Genomic DNA, 18,959 nt, shown 5'->3' on the forward strand with positions numbered 1-18,959 from the left:
TGAAACTCTAATATTTTTAAATAACTGTTATACATTTTTTAAATCTACAGGCATCAGTGTGACATGCCTTCGCAATTATCAGTGTAGATATGTTAAAAAAATATCATGCTTGTCAGTAGATTCGAACCCAGTCATAGTCATCCTTGATTTCGTAAAATACACATAGAAAGAGATAGATAGATAGAGAGAGAGAGAGCGAGAGAGAGAGAGAGACTGAACTAGGATGAAAAGGCTATATGATAAGTATATACGTACAGATAATTCTAATTGCCCTGTTATTGAAATATTAGGCCATGCTTGAGTGATCCTTCTCATTCTGACCAGCTCTCCAGTTACATCAATGAATCCGGTGCTTTACGGAATCAACAACGGAGAGTGTACACCTTATATGGTATTGCCGATCAACTTTCCGGCTCAAGCCAACAGTTGTCGAGATAATTAAAATTGATAGCTCGTCTGGGAATGCTGTAGTCATCCAAGCCTGTTTTGCGCGATCTGCCATCCGACCGACCCCCTCCCATAAAACCCTGAAGTAGCCATTAATTCGTTATTGAAAGCGGTGTCGAATAATACCAGCGAAGTATATCAGGGAGCAAATGAGCCGAAGCGATTCAGCTGGTCAACAAATCTGCTCGGTAGTTCCGCGGGTTGTTTTGTTGCAGGTTCCTTAATTATGGGGCCAAGACTCATTTCCGGTAAAGATCCGCCGTCCATGCCTCGGCCAATGTCAGTATCCTTTACCGCATCAGGTTTAAGACAGAGGTTACCTGTAAATAACAGATAGAAGTGAGACTGTTCTTGCTATTCATGTGCCAATCGATAATATGGTATTCGAAAATACAGAGCAACAATGCCATATTGTAACAAAGATTTTATGTTTGTTTATTCTGTTATCCACACATATACAATTAACATAAACACACATATAAAAATTCATATAAAAACGCACATATACAAATTCATGTAAACACTCACATATACAAATTCATATAAGCACACACATATACACATTCATATAAATACACACATACGAATTCATATAAACACATATCTAAATTCATATAAACACACACATATACAAATTCATATAAAACACACATATACAAATTCACAAAACATACAAATTCATATAAACACACACACATACAGAATCATATAACCACACACATATAAAAATAATATAAACACACACACATATATAAATTCCCATAAACACACACATATACAAATTTATATAACCACACACATAAAAATTTATATAAACATACATATACAAATTCGTATAAACACACATATACAAATTCGTATAAACACACACATACAAATTCATATAAACACACACACAAATTCATATAAACACACACACATACAAATTCATATAAACACACACACATATGCAAATTTATATAAACAGACACACCAATTCATATAAACACACACATATACAAATTCATATAAACACGAACATATATATATTCACATAAAAACAGGCGAAATAGTGCTTGAATGCCTACTGGACACTATCCTTGAGTACCTAAGGGCATTCGTTACATGAATTTCTCAGAAAAACTTGGCATGAGGGTATTTTTCCCTACATGTAAACCCTGACAAATGTGATATACAAACGAGTAAATGTCTGTCTTTCTGTCTCCGTATTGTGAAACTCTATCTCCTCCGAAATTAAAAGTCACGGAGTGGCGCTAGGGGCCTTAAATGATTGGACTTTTTGGGTAATATTCCTCTATGGGCCTCTAGCCGTTTTAAATAGTTTTTAAGGGGTCAAGAAGGGGTCAAAATTGAAAAGAATCGTTATACATTTTTTTATATTCATCTTAGTTTACTTTTTTCATATCTAATCGGTGCATATGTGTGTCGCATTGGTACAGTGGTAACATTACCAGGTTTCGATGCTGCTGGTTTCGATTTTGGTTTCGATTTTAGCTGATGGAACCCACATACGGTTGCTTATTTTAGAAATCAATAATCTCTAATAATATATATGAAACCTGGGCAAATTAAAATATTATATGTAAGCGTATTTTATGACCGGGAAAACCGCTAGTTATTCAAAATCACATTATTTTCGCGGCCCAATTAAAATCTCGAAGGCATGGCTATAATCCACAAATGGATTTTACGGGTAACGGTGCATCTTATTTAACTGATGTTGCCACAAGTAAATATACCCATTTACTTTACCAAAACACGATTCATTCTCGTCCTGGAATCCAGTAAATCCAGATTACTAAAAAACGTATATTATAACATAGTAAAATGGTACATTGGGGAGAGAGTAACTATGTTCTCAACTTATTTTCTAACTTAGTGCTCGAGATGTGAAGGAAATATCTTTAATATTCGAATATCTACGTATCGCATGTAGAGAAAAAGTGTTAGAGACAGGAAGCGTGCCGTTGGTTTCTGATAAATTTGACCGAAGTAAAATGAAAAAGAAAATGAACTTGTCCCGATTACTGTAAAAGCACATCTTTAATGTACATGTATTTTCTCTAACGTAAAGCACACACTTGTGAGAAAGTAATCTAGAGAGTTTACTCTTACTGGAAGTTTCAATCAATGAATATTTATTATTTTATTATTACTACAAGCAATGGAAGACGTTTTATGAGAACAAAATAAAATCGACAATAAAAGGAATTGGTTTGTCATCGGAAAATAGGTTCAAATTTTCCCGATTTTGATTCTCCAAAAAGCTCCGATTTTCCGATCCTAAATTCCGAATGCTATTAATCGTCCAAGCACTAATATATATATATATATATATATATATATATATATATATATATATATATATATATATATATATATGTATATATATATATATATATATATATATATATATATATATAGTCTTTGATGTTTTTAACCTTTAAAAGTATACAAACAGATATTTTTTATCATTCGTTAGAAAACCATCTAGCCAGTAAGTTATTTAATCACCTGCAATCACTGCATCAACTCGCTCTCGAATTATTTATAGTACGAATAATTTATTTTTCAAGGGATCCTCAGTTGTTTACCATGAAACACTGTTTTGGGGATTTAAAAACAAAACAGTATATTACATCATGTCTCCACAGAGTGTTGATGAAACACCACCTCCCTTAATATTAGGAAGAAGACATGTTACAAATATTTGATCCAATTTCCTATTCTTAATTACAATTATAACATTTCATACTAAAAAAATGAATTTCTTACCTGTGTAATTGATTCATCAATTTCCACATTTAAAATGAATATATATATATATATATATATATATATATATATATATATTACTTTTTATACTTTTAAATTTTGTTTTTGAAATGTCGTTACTTTCAATGTATACCGTTTTCGTTTAACGGGTCTTGATTGTTATTTTAAAACCATTCACCGTTAACTTTGAGTTAAGCTCCTTGTGTCTATTTAATAGGGACAGAGCATATATAGTGCAAAATTTTGTTGAAAATTCAAAGACTCACGTTTTCTTTTTTTATAACCATCGTTTATTTCCTGGATTTTTTCCATTACAGCTGTTTCATTGATGAGTTGGCAATTTTATGATTAATGTTTCCATAAAAATATCTTATCCCCACCAACTTTTCAGATGTTTATCCATTAGATTTTTACAATAAAAGGAATATTTTAACAGGGTGGGCATCGTATTCGGGTAAAAGGATTTCCACAGCCATGCATCCTCACTTCCTATATATTAATATATATGTATATATATAAATATATATATATATATATATATATGTATATTTATATATATATTTACATATATACATATATATTTATATATATACATATACACGTATATATTTATATATACATTTGTATATACATATATACATATATTTATATGTATATATATAAATATATATATATATATATATAAATATATACGTGTATATGTATATATATAAATATATATGTATATATGTAAATATATATATACACATGTATATATAAATGTATGTATATATATATAAATGTGTATATATAAATATATGCATATGTATATATAAATATATGTATATATATAAATATATGTATATATAAATATATGTATATGTATATATATAATTATATATATAAATAAATATATATATGTGTATATAAATAAATATATGTATATGCATATATAAATATGTATATGTATATATACATATATATAAATATGTAAATATATATATATATATATATATATATATATATATATATATATATATATAAAAAACAAACATTATTACGGGGAAACTATATATATGAGATAATTACATTTTTAGAAGAGAGAGCAATGCAGAGAAAACGGATACACTAAATGTGAAGCAATATACGGTTCGATTTTTTAACCGGCTGAATATAAACGCCAATTCACGCCAAATTTGTATATGTAAGTTTACATTCGTACACCTTTAGCGTCTTGTGCACTTTACCTACCGTGCTATAATTTATAATATTTTTATGTACAATTTCATTCTTTAGGTATCTTTTTCTTATTGAACCTTTTACTGAAAATATACAATAGTTTACGTGTTACTGATAGGTTCCTTAATAATGACATTTTTATTTCATCACATGCCGTAAATTGCAGTGTTGCTTACTTTCAAGCCAAAGTTGACTGTTTTACCGTGATTTAATTTATTTCTTTGTGGCGTTTTTTTATTTCTATTCCTAGGAAACAATACTGCATAACATTTCGTTGTCTTCACACTATATACACTTCGGAAAAGTAAAAAAATAAATGCCATTTTAGTTTAAAAACTCCAATTTACCTGTAAATGTATATGTATTTGTTACATTACGGCGTTTTACGCCCCGTACTGAAATATTAGTTATTTTTATTAAGAAACATATAACTAACATGTTATAATCTGTACTTTCCATTAATAATTCATGGCACGAAAGTTTTACATAACAATATTATTAAACATGAAAACCGTATCAAAAATGTAGCTTGCTCCAGAAATTGCCACAGTACAAAAAAAGAAGAAAACATGTACCGATTTATCTAAAAGTTTTCAATCATAACGATATTTTGATACTTGTGCAATTTAGGAACTAGTCTCATGTTTATTTTTAATAACATTTTTCGTAAAATGCACATTTTACGGTATATTACATTTATTAAATCCGTAGACCAAAGCAAATATTACATAACAGTTTATAATTGTTTTCTAAATAATATGGTTGTCATTTCAGCACGATAAGTAAACTTCAATGTATCACGCTTATTCTGCTCATAAATTTGAATTGAACTTCATCGATACCATATTTGATTATGAGTGTAAATTCCTCATGCTATCCACAATGGATAAATAAAATGGTTTCATTCTAAATTCCGTGCCGATTCCCGAAGTCGACGGAAAAAAAACAATAAAGATTTTGACAAAAAAAAAACTAAAGAAGGCCGAGGTTACATCGTCCAAAACGTCGGGCGAAAAACACTCAAGATGAGAGTAGTAGTTTGAATTGTCCAAATAATGCAACATTTTAATCCTCATTTAAAAAAAAATCATGAAACAAAATAATGAGTTTTAAGAAAAATATCAAAAAATAACAAAAAAAAAATGTTTAACTCTTTAATACTAACGTTCGAAAAACAAGGGAACACAGGAGTCAATAAGAAAATAAAAAAAGAAAGAAAATATTTAGGCATGTCAACAAATAACATTTCGTTGTCAGCATGGTTCATAAACTTCGGAAATACAAAAAAAAAGTCAGGTAAAATTTAAAAAACTGCAAATTCCTCCAATTTAACTGTAAATGTAAAAGTATAAGCGACCTTCTTGCGTTATACACCCCCGTGCTAAAATACTAGCATTCTTATCAAGAAACACATTACTAACATGTTATCATCTGTACTTTCACCTAACAATTTATAATACGAAGGATTACATAACAATATCATTAGATATGAAAACGGTATCAAAAAATGTAGCTTACTCCGGAAATTACAAAAGTTAAAAAAAATTAAAAAAATAAAAATAAAAATAAAACATGTACCGATTTGTCTATATGTTTCCATGCGTAACAATATTTTGATACTTGTGCAGTTTAAGAATCAGCGCCATTTTTTTTAATATAATTTTTAAGTAAATCCAGGAATTTTAGGAAAAATAACAAAAGGAGTGTTTAAATCCTTATTACTAAATTGTCGAAAAACAAGAAAACATAGGAGTCAGGAAGAAAATAAAAAAAAAAGAAAATATTTACGCCCGTCAAACAAATAACATCAGAATGATTGATACAAATATCCTCAGGGGCAAATTAAACATGTTGTTGATTTATTAATTAGCGAAGAAATTATTTCCAATTAATCATGAAAAATGGGAGTGGAAAGAGGAAGAGATATATGGCACATAGAACAAGGCTGCCTGGAGAAACCTTTGAAATTATGAGAAATATAGGATTGTTATTGCCTCGAAATACCCTGAAAAAGTACATCAGTTTGTTTTATTATTTAAAAAGCCTGACCGGACAAATCTTTGGTCTGAAAGGGCATTGCTAAAAAGAGGTCCTTAATTGCTTGATATATTTATGTTTATTTACGAAATGCCTTAATCAAGTTGCCAGGCTTTTTTCGTATGGACAATTTCATTCATAGTACACACATGAAAGTCTAATCCGTTTCGAAGTAATCTCCCCCAGCTGCAATGCACTTTTTGTACCGTTCCAACAACTTCTTAAAGGACGGATTGGAGTCCTCTTGTGTGAGGGTGTCGTGAAAGCCTCTTTCATCTCTTCACTTGTCTCAAAGACAGCCTCTCTGGGTCATAGCAGTAAACCTAGTGTTCATCGAAGGCCAACAGAGCAGCTAGAACTGCTAGATCTGAAATTAGTACTCTTGGGGTAACCCTTGCGCAATTCTTCCGAATCTTCAGTTCCTCGTTAATAACTGTGTGAACAGTTCTATCATTTATATCAAACAATGCAATTATTATCTTTATAGACACATGATTGCCCTTATCCATGAGACTCTTTTTTGCACAATCGACTCTGGTGTTCTGCTTTCCTACTCCTACGGAACCCTTGTCATCCCTCACAGACTTCATGCATTCCTTGACACTTTTATTCCAAATAATAACCGATGCTTGATTCATGTAAATGATACCACAGCAGTCTGAAGAATTCAATAATTGTTATTTGGCATTTTTCAAAGTTTGAAACATAATTGTATTGTGTTATTCTTCAAAAGTGTCCCCACATCCGGGTTGCATTTTTGAAATTCACCAGCTGTGAAAATCAGGCTTTAGTAGGATGTATTCTAATTCCTAATTTAGCTGTTCCTTTGAGATTGAAATCATAAAATTTCACAGTTTTTTTGATATGATACATAGCAAAAAAATACTGAATTTTCACGCGTCTACGACACTTTTAAATAACTGTAAGAAAAGTCCGGAAGTTTATTGGTGGCACCTCGTACTTACAACTAAAGGACTTGCATTCCTATGATCATAACGTATCTCTGTTTGAGAATAATACACATACTAAAAGAATATTACTCGAATAGAGCAGTTTTTTAGAACGATTACACATCATTACCATAATTAAAATCGTAACAGAACGCGTATAACCACATGTGAAAATATTCGCAACAGCCGAAGAATAGATTACTAACGAGGGTATTAACTGCAGCAGCGTTTAAACACGTATGCAAATTAGCAAGTGTGCACGGGTTTGCTTGAAAAAGAAAAGAATATAAAAAGACAGCAGGTGATTGAAGAGAAGAAATATGCAACCGAGCCAGATGGACGTATTGTCTCGTGATGGCAGCGAGAATCTTTTCAGTTGCGCTCGAGACGGCAGGGCTTTAGTACGAACAGTAAAAAAAAGATTAAAAAATTAAAGAAAATAACACAAGAAGCAGACATTGTTTTGAGGGAAACGGTAATAAATGCCTTTTGCTAAAACAGAAAGAAAGTTGAGTCGGATTCATTCATTTTTGTTTGTCTGTTCTATTACGACGGTATTTGGCAGCGTAGGGAGTTCCTAGAAAGGTTTAAAGTGTAACGAACACTGTTTGAGCGTAACATCCACGTTACAAAATAAGAACAGGAAAACACTAAACATTTTTAGGTTTCTGAGGTAAGGTTCACTGGCGCAGTGAATAGAGTGCTGGGCAAAATAAATTGTAAAAGTAATATTCCATTGAAGATTAAGGTTTAATTTTCAATGTAGGCGACCCCATTAATGAGTAACCTTAAAGGCTAATGTCACGTATCCTACTACATAATCCAAGTCATTAACTTTCCAACGAGGCTTCATTTGTTAAATTCTAAGATTTAGAACTTATAATATTTCTGAAAAAAGGTGGTATGTATATAATATATATATGTGTGTGTGTGTGTGTGTGTGTGTTTGTGTGTGGGGGGATATCTCTATGCTCGTAGCCTAATTAAATATTGAAATAATCATATCTTTACTATATGAAAATTTCAGGCGTTTTGAAGATTATAATACTATTTTATGGTTACAATTTTATGACAATTTGTAAAAAAAAAAAGAGCATATGTGTTTAAAACAAGAAAATATGGCAAAAGTTGCTTACATTGGCACATATAGTGGCATGTAAGCCAGCTTCAGCTTTTCTGCTTCGGTTGTCTCCCCTTGTGGCTTTGTCATGCCACTGATATAACATTAGACACACACACACATACATATGTAACTTCTACAGGAAGTGAAAAGATATTTCCCCAAACGGCATCATCTCAGATGAGATCCCTGATGGTTTTACAGTCAGCCTTCTTATAGTACGTTGTCGTTTTGAGCAATAGTTAATAGTTAAGTCGAGAGTTTAGGACGATTTCTACAATTATCACAACTTGATCAACATTCGAGTGTGTTACGAGCATTCGTTACACAATCATCGAGAACTGTGGTCAGAACTAGATCTAGAAGTGAGTTTTGTTGGTCCTGTAGATCTGGGAGACAGATTGAAACCATCTTTGATAGGGAATGAGATATAGATAAGCTATATGTTATGCTAGCACGTGCGTCTCTGTACGTACAGAAACCAAGTCTAAAAAGGGATGATCACATTCAATGCTGCCAAGCCTAGGCTCTTTTCGTTTAGTAATGACAGGAAACCTTCCCAACCACCAATAGTTAATGGTTAATGGTACATTAATTGAAAATACTTTGTTCAAACTCCAAGTGTTGGAATTGATACATCGGGGGCATTGTCGCTGATTCTACGAGGAAAGGGTCTCTCTTTACCATGATAGAAAGTCACTTACACCTGAAAGTATCCTGTACCTCTACAAGGCGAACATTTACCCGTGTATGGAATATTGTTGTGACATTTGGGCTGGTGAATCTGCGTCTAGTCTCTCATTCACGGACAGGGTTAAAGAGAATCGCAAACTAATAGATCCGGAACTGCCATCCCTCTGCCTGCTTCAAAAGTATTTTAATGGTAGATGATCTGGCTAAGTACTGTCTCTTTACCCCCTCGACGTAAATACCCCCGACAAACTCGGCAAGTAGTAAAAACCCACCTCTAGACAGAGGCTTCTACTCTAATAGTTTCTCCCCTAGTACAACTAGACTTTGGAATTTCCTTCTTAGTCCCTGTTTCCCTTCCTGTACTGACATGCAGAAGTTCAAGTGTAATGTAAATATATATGTTGCGGTTCGCTAGAATTTATAGGCTAAATACTAGCCCCTTACATCAAAATGAATCTTTGCCTGTTGGGGTGTAAATACAATAATAAAAATTTTTAAATGAAGCATAACACAATACACATATATATAACAATACACATGCACACACACACATACATATATATATGAATATATATATATAAATATACATATATATATATGCATACACACATATATAGAGACACATATATATACATATACACGTATATATATATATATATATATATATATATATATATATATACATATATGAATGTTGGGACGTTTGATTAGAAGCATGATTGGGAATAAAAAATGTTGAAACTGTTGGGGGCATCGGAATTGGTATCGGTATCGACAAAATAAAAGATATATTTCGATGAAAAAAACGATTCCTGTGTATCTATCTTTATTTCATTTAATTAAAGAGAAAATTTTCCACTGTTGGTTGTAATGATTAAAAAAACTATATTTATTTATTAATTTATTTTTAATTAATAGTAAGACTAAAATTATGAGATTATTCGCCACAAGTGTATTTTTATGTTTCAGGTAGATTATGTACATTTGACATGCGTTTTTTACGGTATTCAGGAATAAAAATAACAACTCTACTTTTAAATATGCAGAGATTTTTAAGTATTCGAAATAGGAATTGACAATTTTATCGGAATTGGGAATTTAGTACGGAATCGGTAATTATATCCGAATCAGGATATATATGGAAGTCATCCCACCACTAATATATATATATATATATATATATGAAATGAATGAATATGTACTATTTGTTGCTATCAATCCAACTTTTGTTGTCTTATTTTTGTGAAAATAATATGAGAATGCTCGCTTACAAAGCTGGTAATTTTGAAGCTTAAAAATTAATTCCCTTTATCCCGAATAAAAATGTATTGCTATATGAATGATTACCGAATTCTCAATTATTTAAACACTAGCGGGGGGTACTAGGCGTTGCCCGGGTGTTTGTAGGTGTGTGTGTTTTGGGGTAAATGAAAACAAAAATCGCTGGTTGTTTTTTAAAAAACGAAGCCTTGACAGACAGTTGGAAAATAATAAAGTTTAAAAAATGTGCGACTTGGCAGGTGCCCGTTTTTGACGAATTAATCGTGTCAACTTTGTGTGCGGGTCAGTGTTTTATTTAGTGCGAGTCTGTTTGCTTCTTTTTATACGAAAGAGCTTTATGCACATACGGCGATCGAAAATTGTTGAATATTTATCTTTGTAAAGTCTGGCAAATTAAATAGATATACGACGCCGGTTGGTAACTCGTAGATATTAACATTTAAGCACGATATAGAAAGTTTTAAGAAGTTGTGAGACGACCGATCGGTTCTAGGAAAAAGGACTTTCTTGGAAATACACGAAAACGCACACACACAAACATTTTGGCTTTTATATTTATAAATAATAAAATTCGGAATATCATAAATAAGATATATATATATATAAATATATACACATATATATAAATATATATACCCACACATATATATAGATATACAGTTAAATATATACACACATTTATATACGCACATATATATACTACACATACATATACACACACGTACACACACATATAGTTAGATAGATAGATAGATAGATAGATAGACAATGAAAAAAGGAAAACCAAAAATTATTTATTTATTAAATAATGTTTTCTACGACCTATTCGCAAAGGAAGAAGCCCCAAAAATAATATCCTGTCACTATCATAATAGAGGAATACGTCTGGAAGTACGCACTGAAAATATAATATTATAGTCAGATAATTGTCCAGAAAAAGGAAAAAATGTTCCGTTATCCATGCAGTTCATTGCATTTCGCTCAATGTAGCAAAAAGAGAAAAAAAAACGATTAAATCTATGAAAATTGCGAGAGAACAATAAAAAAGTAAGTATACCATCTATAATATAAATATCACCTGTCTGTTTAAATGTACGTATATATGTATGCATGCATGTATGTATGCATGTGTGTATGTATTGTGTTTACGTTTGATTCGGTCGTCGATTTTATTTGAGAAATAATGTGTGAAATTGTCCACATCATCATCATTAGTCTTATAGATAAACTTCTTTGTAAAAATAAGAACGAGATGTAAATCCGTGCCCTTTTTTTGTCAATCTCATTTAATCGTGCCTATCACCATCATCGTCGTTCTGATCATTGAGTATTTAAGACTTTTCCCTCATGTTCCTTCATGTGAATTATGTGTACGCATGTATATGCATGTGTATGTATATGTGTATACGTGTGCTTCTACGTGTGTATGTTTGCATGTGTGTGCACATGCATATGTATGTTGGCATACATCTGTATATGCATGTTTTTTATTTCCATGTGTGTGTGTGTGTGGTGGAGAGGGCTCCCGTAAGCCGTGGTGAAGGAAACCCTTCTAAGAGAAGCAAATCTCTGATTTAAAAGAAAAATGCAAAGCGGGAGACCGGTACCCGCATTAACCTGGTCTGCAGTTTGACTTGTTGCTACTATCTTGCCCTTGTTGTTTCTGGATGTCAACATTTTGAGCCGAGAGAGATTTAGTTGTCGTACAAAGCTAAAACTCTGTAATATCATCTTTGTATAGATACTCCCTCAGGCATTTGTCTATAAAAAAGCGCTGTGGTGATAAAAAAAAGCTGTGACGTGTGTAGGCCTGAAATACTGGATGCATGTAACAATTGCTCTGCCACCATTATATGTATCTATGTATATATGTATGTATATGTGTATATATATTTATATATGTACATGTGTGTATATGTATTTATATCTATGTGTATATGTGTGTATATATGTCTGCGTATGTATATACATTTGTATATGTTTGTATGCATGTATATGTATATATGCATATATGTGTTTATGTGTATGTATGCACATATGTGTGTATCTATGCATGTGTGTATGTGTATGTATATGTATGTGTATATGTACATGTATATGTGTATGTGTATATGTGCATGTATGTGTGTATGTGTATGAATGCATATATATTTATGTGTATGTATATATATAGGTAAGTGTATGCATATACATGTTCATATGTGTACGTATATTTATGTGTAAGTATATGTGTGTATCTATTTGTATATGTGTGTATATGTGGATGTATATGTATATGTGTATGTATGCATGTAGGTATGTATATGTATGTATGTGTATTATCCATTGTGTATGTATATAGGTATATATGAGCGTATGTTTATAGATATGTATGTATGTATGCGTGTATATATTTGTATGTATGTATGCCAATGATCGTCTTGTGTATGTTTGAACGTGTGTATGTATGTATCTATGCGTATTATGTATAGTGTATGTATGAATATATGTGTGTGATATGTATGTGTGTATGTGTATGTATGTGTACATATGTATGTGTGCGTGCGTGTATATATATGTAGGTATACCAATGACCGTCTTCAGTGTCATGTCTGCTTGAGCATGTGAATTCGCCGGTAGGACTAAATGTCATTTTCAGGCTCATGAACTTTCAGTGTCTGAGGGAGTGGCACTCGTCTGATAAGACATTGAAATCATCATGTATGTGTGTATGTATGTATGTATGTATGTATGTGTGTATATCTGCCTTAAATGTTCGACAGAGGCGACGGATTTTCATGAGATTGTTATCGTTTTGAAGCTCGTCCATTTGGACGACAAATATCGAAAAATTTGCCCAAACCATTAAATCTTCATCCTCAATTGAGTGCTTTTCTACAAGGAGGGGTCGCTTTTTCGCCGATATTTTTGAAAATCATCCCCTCTTTTCGATTGAATAGTCTTAATTTAAACTTTCGCCACTTCCGGTTTGGTGATGGATGCAACGGCAAAGACGTCACGTTTTTTTTTCACATTCTTTTCCTCCCTCGCATACGGCTTCGAGCCTTTCTGCCTACTACCACTTTTTTGTTTTTGCTAAACACACAGCTCTAAACACCCGGGCAACGCCGGGCACCCAGGCTTGTCAATAATATGATGAACACTACGAGTAGTTCAAGAAAACCTGGCACAAACTGTTGTAGAAACTTTTAAGTAACTGCGATTAATTCCAGAATGGATTTAAAACACACACACGAACACTCTAACACTAGACTAATGCAAAATGGTCATTAAATATCAGGAATATTTTTTTTAAATGCAGTCGTCGAGCACCAAACAGACCTCCACTTGAAACGTGCAGATTATATAGTAACATTGTAAAAGCCATCTACAACTAAAATTGAAGACGAACAGTAACAGTTTAAAAGAACGATAAATCAATGGTAAACGGTTTTTACGATAATGCCTTATGACTTGCAATGGTTATCGAAAGACGCAAAGAGTCTGGCATATTTGAGAAGAACCCGTAGCACTTAGACTCCATGGAAAATCTCTTGTCCATTTCAGTAAGCATGATGGTTGGTTTAAGAACTCAAAGTGAAGAAATAATTATAATAATCGAACGGATACGGATACAAATAAATGTCTTTTTACTGGTATAGAATATACATCTGTGAAAAAAAAATCATTACCGCCTTAAATGGCGATTTCAAGCAGCGCTCTCTGGATTGAAAATAATCCAACAAAGCTAAATTTCACAATAACAAAACACAGAGCATCTCTAATGTCAAGTATGATCTTTGTCAACGGATAGGAAAAGGGAGTATAGAGGGTCGCCTTCCTTCCCTGCTGTCAGCTTTTAACGGGTACCAGGTGCGCAGTTTGCAGTGCGTTGCAGCCTCTCGGCAGGTATTGAAACATTCCTGTCGCAACCATGAAAAGGGGGACACATCTGTAGGGCTTACTCGCTGCCACTCGCAGTATTCTTTACTTTTTCTTTTTTTTTTTCTTGCTAATAATACCATTGAGATTGGACCCGTGACATGCTTCGCCCCTTGAGTGGGTTATTAAAAACAGACGTGCGAGGAAAACTGTCTCAATGAATAGAGAAGGAGGGCGTGTTCTTTTTTTTACCGCCACGGCTATCATTAAAGATGAAGAAATAAAAATATAAGGAAATCTAGAGCGGATGCTGGGTGTATATCTTAGCACTAGGAACTGGGAGAGACTGCTCTTGAAACCCCATGAAGTAAATCCAAGGAATGGATTAGCGTTATTTCAAGAAAAAAAAAAGATCAGTCGTTAAATAGAACGGCAGATTGTAACACCTGATACATGTTATTAAAAGCGATGTTTACATGCGCGACAAAAGATAAATGGACAATTCCGTATCGTTTCTGTACATTCGTACCTAGACGACATAATGAGTCTGACGGTCCTTTTATAAAACGCTGCATTTATACAGATCTAATGTTGTTGTGCGTCCCAAGTACAAAATTAAGGCGAAAATATGAACAGCAGTGTGCGTGTGTGTGTGTGTGTGCGCGCGCGCGCGTGCGTGCGTGTGTGTGTGTGTGAAATAATAATTATAACCAGAAAAGTACATTTCATTTTTTAAGAAATTTAACGTTACGTTTACTACCGAGAAACGTATTAAGAATCGATTATATAATGTTATAAATTGAATTCAAAAAAGAAAGTCTTAATGCTGTATTATTTTAAGTTATGAATTTATTATATTTTTACTAGAATATCTTGTCTTTTTTTTCAGTTTTTATAAGTAGTCCTTTACTTGTCCATGTTTAAGCTTAACCATATTATTTTTATGCTCACATTTGTCTATTGTAATCCTTGATTTCTCAGGCTTCCAATAAATTCACTTCCTCTTTGTTTAATGTCAGTCTTATTTTTCTGGCCTCATAAATACATAGGTAATAACAATGTACGTCACTCGTCTGCTTGCAATAAAATTCCCCAATTATCTTCTTTCCATGCCTTCATTCTCACGTTACTTCACTTTTCGAATTAATAGCAACAGTAGTCGCTTAAACGACGTGGTTGCTATGGAAACCAGTCATAAAAAGCGTCGCTCACCTTCTTTTTACGATTTGGATCACCAGAAAATTCATCATAACTTTTATTTTACGGAACGAAAATGGAGCTTTTTCACAACATATCAGGGAAGGCTCTCTAAACTGTTATAACTGTTTGAAATGTTGTCCAAAAATGAGTGAGCGGGAAAGCTTTAAAGGAGCTCTAAATGACTAAAACTGCCACTTAACCATATATTCAAACACTACCGTGTTTGACTTATATATATATATATATATATATATATATATATATACAGAGAGAGAGAGAGAGAGAAAGAAGGGGTGAATGAGAGAAAAGGAGAAGGCGTAACGAAGAGTATAAGTGCATGAAGTAGGATTTTCCCCCCTAGATTACACTAATTGTAAATAGTTTAATGTTTACTTAACATACAAAACTAATTTGCTATAATGGTAACACCATTTCGTAATATGCTGGGAAATTAAAACTCAAATCCGCTCAGTCATACTATTATGGAGAGGCAAAGTGCGAATGAACTCATGTCTAGTCTGACAAAAGTGTACCCCGGGAAGTATGATGACCTGGAGATGACGTAATTCGGTCGGGGGTCAGACAAAAAGCAAATGCCAAGCTGGTCAAAATATTGATCAATGACGTCAAATCGTTTATGGGTTACCAGGTCGAAAGTCCATAAAAGTGAGATGGTAAACAAAAACAAGGCAGAGAGACGGAGATATGGAGAACGAGACACAGACGACGAGGGATTGCCTGTCATGTTCACAACCACACCTCTTTCACCATCTCCACCGCCGTATTGTGTATATATATATATATGAATGTTTGTTAAATAAACCAAGTTTGTTTATAACAAAGTGTCTCGTTATACATTGATAAATGAATAACGACCATTTCAATCACTAGACGATTTACAACAAACATATATGTATAAATGTCAAACACACTATCTGAGGTTATCCATCGAGATATTCAAAAATCTCTTATAGTTGAATTACAGGTGGTGCTCATGTAGTAGAATGTACCCTGTCTCTAGATGAAACACTAAGACTCTTCCTAAGACAACAACAAAAACAACAAAATGCCTCCTTACCATTTTTCTGAGGCTGATCAAGTATAAGTGGCGGAAAGTATAGACACCTTTGAAGCATATTATTACATGAGGGGAGTCTTCGAGTCGCTTCGACTATGATCAACTACGTTACTCTTACAAGTGGACCATTTGCAATATTTACTTGCGTTGATGATAACAAGTTAATATTTTCACTCTGAATAGATAAAAAAAAAAGTTCCGCTGTTTTATTGCTATGGGGAATTTGGGGTCGTGTAAACTGTTACAATAGAAAATTATTTAATGTTTTAAATTCCTTCGACAAAAATTATGTATTAAACGATTCATAGTTTTGAAATATATTTCCCCGAATTAATTTTATTAATAGACCTGGAAGAAAAAAACGTTTAACCACAAAAGAGAACGATACATACTGTGTTTTTTTAAAGATTTAATGCTGGGTATGGGGCAGCCAAATCAACTGCGAACATTCCCTGCCTTTTATTTATACCAACCGAGAGCGCTTTTTAGTATCCTCATTGTTCCTTTAAGTGCAATTGTTTGGATTTTTTTACACTTGGTTCACCAGGAATATTGGTTAGATAACATATCAGGTTATTCTTCATAAGCCATGTGGCACCAATAATAAGTGGTACGATTTAAATATCCCTAAGATTCCAGTTTCTTTTCATATAATACATGAGACTTTAATATTTGGTCTGTTTCTCCGTTTTAGTGCGGTTCAGGTGTCCATCATTTGGGGCACGCACTTCAACCATGGTTGCCACTCTTTCTGACTTATTCCTTATTACTATGTCAGGTTTGACAGCAGCGTTTTCAAGATTAGTAGCTGTAGGTAATACATGGTCGTAATGTACAGTTTAAAAAATCCCACTCATTACCTCACCTGAATCGACATTGCTTGATTCCACTGAACCTCTGGAGACCAAAGAATAAATTTAGAACCTTTGCAAACCAGGCCAAAATAAGCGGACAGCACTTACAGAATTTGGCATTCCCCAATGATTCCATATTTTGGTACTTAAAGGGTGCAACTTTGCTGAATTTCGGTGATCCAAGAAGATTCGTGGTATCAACCGTATATCTAACAATGTTACTTGACAAAATTATAATTCCATGAAAATGTCGTTCTATTATGAATTTAATGACAATTTGGTTCTAGAAATGATTTCATAACAATTTCGTTCTATTAATAACTAGCAGGCGGCCCAGCATTACCCGGTCATAAAATACGCTTAAATATGATATTTTGCTTAATGCAGATTTCATATTTATTATGATCTTATATTTTACCCAATATATAAGAATGATTTTACAAGTTAAAAAAAACACGACTCGTGCGCCACCACCGATAATCGAAACCGAAATGTTTAGCTAACGACGGTTCTTATCCATAAAATTCTTTATTTGGCCAATCAACACTGGTGTTCTGAAATTCTTACTCCTCTCATGTCTTTTGTCATCCCTCACATTGCTGCGTTCTTGAATCTCTTAAGCCACACAAAACCTGATGCAGGATTCATCAAGATAGTCGAGATAAGACTGAAGTATTTCATACGTTTCTGATGAATTTCTGTCAAGTTTAAAACAATTTTATTGCATATCGATCTATTAAAGTGATTCAACGTTCAGATTTTATTTTTCAAATTTAACAGCTGTAGCAATAAGGATTTAGTAGGGTGTACAATTCCTTCTCTAGCTATTCCTTTGAACCTGCACCATAAAAATTGGTCAGTCATCCCATATGATAATTTGTAATAATATACTGAAATTTGAAGAATCTACGGAAATTTTAAATCCCTGCAGCAAAAAAGTCTGAAAAATTATTGAAGCCACCATTTGATGATAAGTTTTGGGAACAAAGCTTTATCTTTTACTAGCGGGGCTAACCAGCGTTGCCCGGTTGTTTGGAGGTGTGTGTGTAAGTGGGGGGAGGGGTAAAGTAAAGAATAAGCGAAGTAGTAATCCTGTTTAATATTAAAAAAAAACGATGTTAAACATCTTTTAAAAAATGGCAAAAAAAAAAAACAACTGCGAACAAGCGTGAAACTTCTTTAAGAAAGAAATCGGAAAAACAAAAAAAACGTTAAAATTCCATTCCAGTTTTTTTTAATCTACTACAAAACGAAATAAAGCGAAAAAAAATGGCATGAATAAGCCTTCTGTTCGGTTAAGTCCATGGTGCGTTTTCACCCAGTAGAAAACATAGAACGAAAAGGTTAAAGCGTTAAAATTCCATTCCAGTTTTTTTAAGCAACTACAAAGTAACGAAAACTCAAAACAGTGTTCCTCGTAAATTCCCCTTGTGAACGATCCCGTA

At 33.0% G+C, this 18,959-nt stretch overlaps 1 protein-coding gene across 1 annotated transcript in view; it reads right to left on the reverse strand.

The window, feature by feature from the left end:
- Window positions 1–585: 585 nt before the first annotated feature.
- The window catches only part of LOC145265676 (sperm-tail PG-rich repeat-containing protein 2-like), a 1,924,518-nt gene continuing 1,906,144 nt past the window's right edge, over window positions 586–18,959 (reverse strand). The window contains exon 13 of the mRNA XM_080121737.1: window positions 586–767. Within this exon, the coding sequence (XP_079977863.1) occupies window positions 586–767 (182 nt within the window). The remainder of the gene's footprint in view (window positions 768–18,959) is intronic.

Source organism: Euprymna scolopes, chromosome 40, assembly GCF_053919585.1.
Source record: "Euprymna scolopes isolate OS-2025 chromosome 40, ASM5391958v1, whole genome shotgun sequence".
NCBI lineage: Eukaryota > Metazoa > Mollusca > Cephalopoda > Sepiida > Sepiolidae > Euprymna > Euprymna scolopes.